Here is an 8159-nt window from a genome sequence, read left to right as displayed (position 1 = left end):
TTAATTGACTATTAATTAATGCTCTGACTTGTTTATTGGATTTGAATCAACAAACCTTCTCATAAATTTTAATTAATTCTTGAAATGTTGGAAATTACTGGCTCCACTCAGCTCCTATATAATTGTTCCAAATAACCGAATCTTTTATATTAAAAAAGTTAATTGGATTCTGATATTCATTAAAAAATTACTTCACTAGGAACCTTGGATTAGCCCAATGGTAACTACCCATGGTTGTAAGTGAGAGGTCTCGAGTTCGAACCTCTCAGAACTCATTTGAGTCGTGAGTTCATGAGGGATTCTGCTCTCCCTGCGGGAGTTGCATGCGGGGGATTATTCTCGTGAGGTCATTCAGCCCCGTGACTGTGCACTCGCATCGTTTGTCCTTTCGTTTGTCGCGTCGACTATGTCAAAAAAATAAATAATAATAATAATAATTACTTCACTTTCCCAAATTACCCGGAATCTTTCTATCTATAACTCTCTCTATATATAGAACGGATGGGGTCAAAGAGGGAATTTCCTATTCCTTCTTATCCATTTCCACCCATAAGATTAAACCCTTATTAATTATATTACTTATCTCATAATGCTGATTTAAAATCCAAATAAACTCAAAGTTAACAAAAACAGTCATTTTAGCCCATTATTGTTTTGGGCTGGGTTTTCAATCAGGTTCCATTTGTGGGCTCGGTTGAGCCATATATTTTTGGGTTACTTTTTTAAATTAATATTATTTTAAGTTTTAGAGGTCAATTTAGTAATTTTATGCAGAAGTTATTTGTTTTTTTGGGGACAAAATCTAATGGAAGGAAATTTTAATTATATTTAATATTACAAGAAGAGTTAGTATGCATAAACTTTTGATTTGAGTTTAGTGTTTTTCAAAAAATATTTTTAAATAAATCAGCAAAATTAAAAAATTTAACAAATTTATAACAATAAAAATTAACTTCATTAAATCAAACTTTGAAATAACTTTTTTCGCTTTTTTTAGGCATTAATCACCAAAACAGCAACAACAATACACACACACATATATATATATATATATAACCAATTAAAAATCTCAACAAATTTAAAGAATGTAAGATCACAACCATTCAAGATCAAACAGTTACAACAAAGAGTTTTGTTTAAATCTCTACATCCCACATATTTGTATAAATCTCAAAGTCCACTCACACAAGCACATACATAAAAAGAGACTAGACTTAAATTTTATAGTGGTGTTGTTGTTGTAGTAGTGTTTTTGCACTTCAATTAGAGTTTCAACAATGAATTGTTTCCTTTTGTTGTTCTCCATCTTGTTCTTCTTTTTCTGTATTAATGTTGCAGAGCCAAGACCGATCATTGGGCTCGCCGGAGATGATCCGAAGGAAGCTGACTTGATTCAAAAGTTGCCCGGCCAGCCACCGGTTAACTTCAGTCAGTATGCTGGTTATGTGACTGCTAATGAGGCCAATGGCAGGGCACTCTTCTACTGGTTCTTTGAGGCCATGGATAATGTCACTGCCAGACCTCTTGTTCTTTGGCTCAATGGAGGTCTCCTTTTCTATTTTTCCTGTTATTCCTTCACTTGAATTATATATATATATATATATTGTTTCTATGCTTTCTATTATCATTAAATGGGCATGCATGCATTCATGGTTACTCCAAGGGTTGTCGGGACCCGTAGCGCGAACGACTCTGGCCAGTGCTCAGGGTCGATGGGTTCATGGTCAACCGGGTCGAACCGAGTTGAACCGAGTCAATAATTAAATATAAAAAAATATTATAATAATTAATAATAAGCAAATATAATATTAAATCCATAATTATATTATAAAACCTACTCAAATTTTATATTTAAATTGATAAATGACCAGTAGAGTTTTCTAATTTGGTCATTTATTTTTACATTTTTTAAATATTTACAAATTTAATATATTAATATATAATTATCAAATTTCTCTCGGTGTTATTTATTTATTTATTTATTGGTTGATTTTGTTAAAATAAATAAAAAATTTAATTCACTAATTCTTATATCTCAATTGAGTTTTTATTTTATTTTAAATTTTCTTATATTTTTTATTTAATTAGAATACTTTAATTTTATATTTTTATAATAAAATTACACTCATTTATTGTTTTATTTTCTTAATAAATTAAATTTTTTTAGAAAGTATTTACATAATACATTAATATATTTTTATTTTTTTAAATGTTAATTTTTTTGTTGGTATATATATATATATTGTAATTCTATTTATTGATTATAAATTATAAATTAATATTAATAAATATACACGATTTTTGTGGTTTTTTTAATGAGAAAAATAATAATAAATTATTAAATATTGAAAAAAATTAAAACATTGTGACCCGATTGACCCGGCCGGGTCAACCGGTTCCCGGTTGAACTGCCCGGGTCACCGGGTTAACACCGGGTTTTTTAATACCCGGGTCAATGGGGTATACCCGGGCCGGCCACATGACCGGTTCCCGGTTTTTCCGGCCGGACCGGTCCGGGTCTGACAACATTGGGTTACTCATGGATTTGTTATTAATAATATGATAATTATAGGACCTGGTTGTTCATCTATTGGCTTTGGAGAAGCCCAGGAGCTTGGACCTTTCCTAGTGCAAAAGGATGTGCCTAAACTGAGTTTCAATAACTACTCTTGGAACAATGGCAAGCTTTTCATTTCTTGATTATATATATATATATATATATATTAGAAAAAAAAAAGCATTGTTTTGATGATATTGTGGTTTGAAGTTAATTGAGAAGCAGGAAAAGAATAACTTTAATTCATGTCTTTGAATTCCAGAGGCCAATTTGTTGTTTCTTGAGTCACCAGTTGGTGTTGGATTCTCTTATACAAACACCAGCTCTGATTTGGATCAACTTGGTGATGCAATTACTGGTACTTATAATTAATATCTTTACAAACTTTTCATCATATATAATATTTGATAAATTAATTCCACCCTTTGATTTATTCTATCATTTTAAGCAACCGATGCATACAACGCCCTGTTGAGCTGGTTCAACCGTTTTCCTGAGTTCAAATCTCATGACTTTTACCTTACCGGAGAAAGTTATGCAGGTGAACATATATGATCACTACTTCATCACAAAAAATATATATATACACACACACATGAAAATGAATTTTTTCTATGACTAATTTACAGGACATTACGTTCCCCAACTCGCCGAAAAAATATTCGACTCAAACAAGAATGCAACAAAAGAGAATATCATCAACCTCAAAGGTTTCATGGTAAGACTCAAAAATACTTGCCAATGATTTCCTTGCATATAAATAATTTGAATCTTTTTTTAACTTTCAGATAGGGAATGCACTGATGGATGATGATACAGACACTGCTGGAATAGTAGATTATGCATGGCACCATGCCATTATCTCTGATGAGGTATACCAAGACATCAAAACTAAATGCAATTACAGCGCCATAGAGGTGAATGACGACATGTGTGACGGCTCAATGAATGAATTATTCGAAGCATACGCCCCTATCGATATTTACAGCCTTTACACTCCAGTATGCACCGGATCATCATCCTCGAACAAGATCAGTACTAGAGATTTTCCAAAGTCCTTTCCCACATATGTAAACTCCTTTCACTTAATTTTGCCATGATCTATACTGATTACTTAGTAAATTCCTAACTTGATCATGCCGGTTTTCTTCGTATTTTTTTTTCAGAAAAAGATTCATAGAAACCTTGCAGGTTATGATCCATGTGCCAGAGCTTATGCCGAAAAATACTTTAATCGTCCAGATGTTCAACAAGCTTTGCATGCCACTGTTAAGTTATCATACCCATGGTCTGCTTGCAGGTATATGCACATATACATATAAAAATTAATTAACTTTGAATGTTATTTACTATTAATTATTTTTTCCCAACAGTAATGCAATTGAAAATTGGAATGATTCACCGAACACAATGTTGCCAGTAATCACCAAGCTAATTGAAGGAGGCCTAAGAGTTTGGGTTTACAGGTAAAGATAATTAATAAAATTAAACCGATTAACCAATCAACTAATGATGAACTTAAATTTGCAGTGGAGATACTGATGGAAGAATGCCAGTGACTTCAACAAGATATACACTGAAAAAACTTGGATTGAATTCAACCACAGCATGGTCTGCTTGGTACACTGATGGTGGACAGGTAAGGATTAGTTCTCATCCCTTGTTCGAACTCTAAGCATTAACATTTATTTCTAGTTGGGATGTTAAATTTGACTTATCCTTCTAGTTACTTTAGCTATTTTTCATATATATAAATTTTAGTCTATATATTATATTGCAAGTCTTGAAAAACTATAGAGTAATTTTCATTATGATTAAAAAATATTAATGTCATCAAACTAAATAAAACATTGACATGCTTTTGACATTTTTAATAGGTTGGTGGGTGGACTATGGATTATAAGGGGTTGACTTTTGCAACAGTTCGCGGAGCTGGTCATCAAGTTCCAACCTTTGCCCCAAGACAATCTCTTCAGCTTCTTCATTACTTCTTATTGAACGAATCTCTGCCTCGACAAGCTTTTTGACTAAATAATTTGATATAAGTATCAAGGATGGTCTTTTTCTTCTTTCTTCTTCTTTTTAACCAAAAATTAAGAAAGTTTCTATGTTGTTGGATTTATTTCCATTACTGGTTTAAGATTTTAATAATACAGTAATGCCTTATCTTTCTTTCTTACCTTTTTTTTTAAATATATGCACATAAAATGAAATCATTTAAGAGCCTAATTTCAACTAGAATTCATGGTTAAGGATTTGAATAGAACTACAATGTTGTAACTTCTAATTTAAATCATACTCCAAAGTGACAGACTTTAATTGTGAAAGGCATTAAGCCGACAGCGAAAACAAAGAGACAGCATTCCTGTTTTGAAGCTTATGAAGTCTTAGTTAATATCAACATTATGATTGAAAATTTAATTTAGACATCTACAAGCATGGAAAACATAAACAAAAATCTAGAAGTTTAAACTCATGCAAAATTCTGATTAATTTAGTAAAACAGACAATTCTTCATTGGAGAGGCCAAGGAGTTTGGGTCTAACATGGAACAAAGGCAATTAATCAACACCACTCCTTGTTTTCATTCTAATTCATTTATATTCTTTATCTCATATTCAAAGAATCAAATTCCATAAATTAAAGATCAATTATATATAAGTTTTATGTGTTTATCTTCATCAACATGGTTAAAAATTATCCCATTTATTTGTAAAACAAATATAAACAAATATTTCCAATCTTAAATCCATTCCACATTTAACTTCATAGTTAACAAATTTAAGAACTTCCCTCAGTTAATATAATCATATAATTTCACTCATATTCATATAATCATCGTCAGGTGGCAAGAATGAGAATTGTTAATGAATGGTTTTGAGATATATAATTTTAAAAAAACCTAAAATTTCCATAAAGTATTAAATTACAAAAAAAATAAAAATAAAGAATTGATAGTGCACCTGGTAAGAAGAGGTGGTAATTCATTGAGCAGCGATGATGTTGTTGTTGAATGGTCGCTTGCCGAGGAGGAGGAGGTGAAAGAGCTGCATCCTGGCATCATAGATGGGATTGGGATGGATCAATCTCCCCTTCTCGTACCCTTCTCGCAAGAACACAGTGTGCCGTTTCCCTTTCGTTGACAAGTAGAACATCCCCGGGTGATCCAAGAACAAGTCCCGGATGTTCACTTCCATTCCCAACCACTTCCTGAATTGACTTACTTTCTCCACTTCCACCATCTTCTCCACCGTCAGGCTCAAGAACTCGTGCACTACTCCTACCGCTCTCTTCTCCATCCTCGCCATTCTTGCCCTCCCTCCATCGCCCTCGCCGCCGATGGGATTGGGATCGTACGGCGTTGCGTACGGCATCAGCTGCCATTCTTTGAGACGGGATCGGAATGTCTTTGTTAGTTGCATCCCTGGAGGAAACCCTTGCTTGAAAGCGTACTTGACTTCGACCTGCTCTTCGCTTCGCCATTGGTCGACGGCGGGGGTGAATCTAGGGCTGGGAATTGAGAGGTGGAGGATGTGGGTGTTGGGCTCTTTAGGGTTGTCACGGAGGGTGAAGATCTGAGGGTTTCTGGCGATGATTGAGTCCTCGAAATCGTCGGGAAGGCCGAGTTCCCTCCAGACCTTGAAGACTGCGCGGAGAGGGACAGATCTGGAAAGGGGACATGGAAAGAAGGCGACATAGGCGGTCGATGGCGGCACCGGTGGATGAGGCTGCGGCGGCGGACTCGAGACGGGAGATCTGAGTGGCGGCGGGGGTGAGACGGATGAGGGGTTCGGAAGGGAAGGAGAAGTCGAGGGAGAAGACGTGGGGGAAGGATCGGAGGAAGGCGAGGGCGCCGCGGTTGAGGTGGAGGCGTTGGGCGGCGGAGGAGAGGAGAGGAAGAGGGAGAGCTTCGTTTGGGGAGGCGAGAATGAGGTCTTGGACAGCGGTGACTTTGAACAAGTGCTTGTACTTGTCCATGAGTTTCTCGAAAGTTGGGATCGATGGAGCGCGCGGCAACGTGCTGCGCCGATGTGGTTTTGGGGCGAGTGCTCGCCGGCGGTGAGAACCGCCGAGTTAGAACGGTTCGAACCACCATTTGCAGTGCTTTGAGCACTCTCAGCTTGATAAATCTCAAATGCTATTAACTAATGTCCTTTTTTTTTTTTTTTAATTTTATTTTTATTTTTTGATATATATTTTTTTATCTATCACAAAAAAAGGAGAGGAAAAGATTTATAATCCTATCATGTCAAACTTTGTTGACTAACATAAAAAAGTAAAGATAAGTGTAAATGTAGTTAAAAATGCATTGGATTTCAAATTATAATGTAGTTGTAATTATTGTATTTAAAAATATAAGAAGTGTTAAATTTGGTGTTTGGTTTGATGTAGTTGAAATGCTGGATTATTAAATTTTGTGTTTGGTTGGAGGAATTTGTAAATCTGGATTTTGAAAATATTATTAGGTTGGATATATTTCTAGGATATAAACATTTTTGTGAGGTTACCCCACCTTGGTTCAACATTAATTTTAATTCATTATAAATACACAATTAAATATTATTAATAATAACAAAAAATAATTATGCAAATAATTATTATTTTTTAATATATAATTATGGTTTGTTTATTGTTAATTTTAATAATTATATTAAATATATTACATAATTTATGATTTTTTTTATAGCAAAGTATTGATGAAAATATAATAATAAGCCTTTATTATTAATAATTATATTATATTTATTATATTTAATTTTTTTCATTTTATATTAAGATAAAATATAATAATATACTATTTTTATTTTACATGATGAAAGATCTTAGCCTACCAAATACCCTATTTAATCCATGTATTTTACACAATTTTTCGCTTTAGTCCCTACCTTTTAATTTGTCTTCATTAGGTCCCTATATTGTCAAAATAGGGTAAATTAGGTCCACCCCTCACTGCTCCCCTAATTACTTCTTGTGTTTTACTCAATTTGGATTTAATTTGTCCAATTTTGACAATATAGGGATCTATTGAGAACAAATTAAAAGATAGGGATTAAAAAGACAAATTGAGAAAAATACAGGGACTCAATAGGATATTCAATCAATAAAAAAATTAAAGATAAAAATTTGTAAAATAATAAAAAAAAATTTTTAAAAAAATGAAACTTACAAATAAAAAAAAAACAAAGATAAAGATGAATTTAGATTTTTTGTTATCATGCCAAGACCTTGGTCTGAAAAATAATAAAAAGATAAAAATTCGGTGTCACGTGACGCCACGTGCAAAACTTACTTTAAATTCTAAAAGTGCAGGAGTTTGAAACTACGCCCGATTTGGGCGTAGTTACAAATCCAACAAAATCCCTTACCATTGCAGTTGCAACTACTTTGAATTCATCAAATTTAGTAAAACAAATATTAGATTTTAAAAGATCATGTATTTCCAATTACATGTACTTTTAAATACGGCCAAACAAACACACTCAAATATGATTTTGAACTACATGTGTGTAATTGTGTGGGCTCCTTTCTTTCTACCCGGCCTTTGATTAGGGTATGACCGCTTAAAAAGCATGGATCACAAATCAAGTTTTAATATTTTGTA

General features: G+C 33.4%; 2 protein-coding genes across 2 annotated transcripts; one reads left to right on the top strand and one right to left on the bottom strand.

Moving 5' to 3' along the window:
• The first annotated feature begins 1175 nt into the window (after positions 1 to 1175).
• On the top strand, positions 1176 to 4919 carry LOC120264028 (serine carboxypeptidase-like 34). Its single transcript, XM_039272008.1, is given in 9 exon segments — positions 1176 to 1545; positions 2573 to 2680; positions 2820 to 2915; positions 3006 to 3098; positions 3187 to 3275; positions 3346 to 3857; positions 3931 to 4023; positions 4088 to 4196; positions 4435 to 4919. Coding segments are annotated over 9 exon segments (1518 nt in total). The 5' UTR covers positions 1176 to 1277; the 3' UTR covers positions 4585 to 4919.
• LOC120264044 (protein ROOT PRIMORDIUM DEFECTIVE 1) lies at positions 3756 to 6680 on the bottom strand. The gene is given in 4 exon segments (XM_039272009.1): positions 3756 to 3847; positions 5521 to 6231; positions 6233 to 6553; positions 6555 to 6680. Coding segments are annotated over 3 exon segments (1110 nt in total). The 5' UTR covers positions 6654 to 6680; the 3' UTR covers positions 3756 to 3847; positions 5521 to 5541.
• Between the last annotated feature and the right edge of the window lie 1479 nt (positions 6681 to 8159).

This window comes from Dioscorea cayenensis, chromosome 1 (genome assembly GCF_009730915.1).
Source record: "Dioscorea cayenensis subsp. rotundata cultivar TDr96_F1 chromosome 1, TDr96_F1_v2_PseudoChromosome.rev07_lg8_w22 25.fasta, whole genome shotgun sequence".
In the NCBI taxonomy this organism is placed as follows: Eukaryota; Viridiplantae; Streptophyta; class Magnoliopsida; order Dioscoreales; family Dioscoreaceae; genus Dioscorea; species Dioscorea cayenensis.
This window is presented reverse-complemented; position numbering and strand designations above follow the sequence as displayed.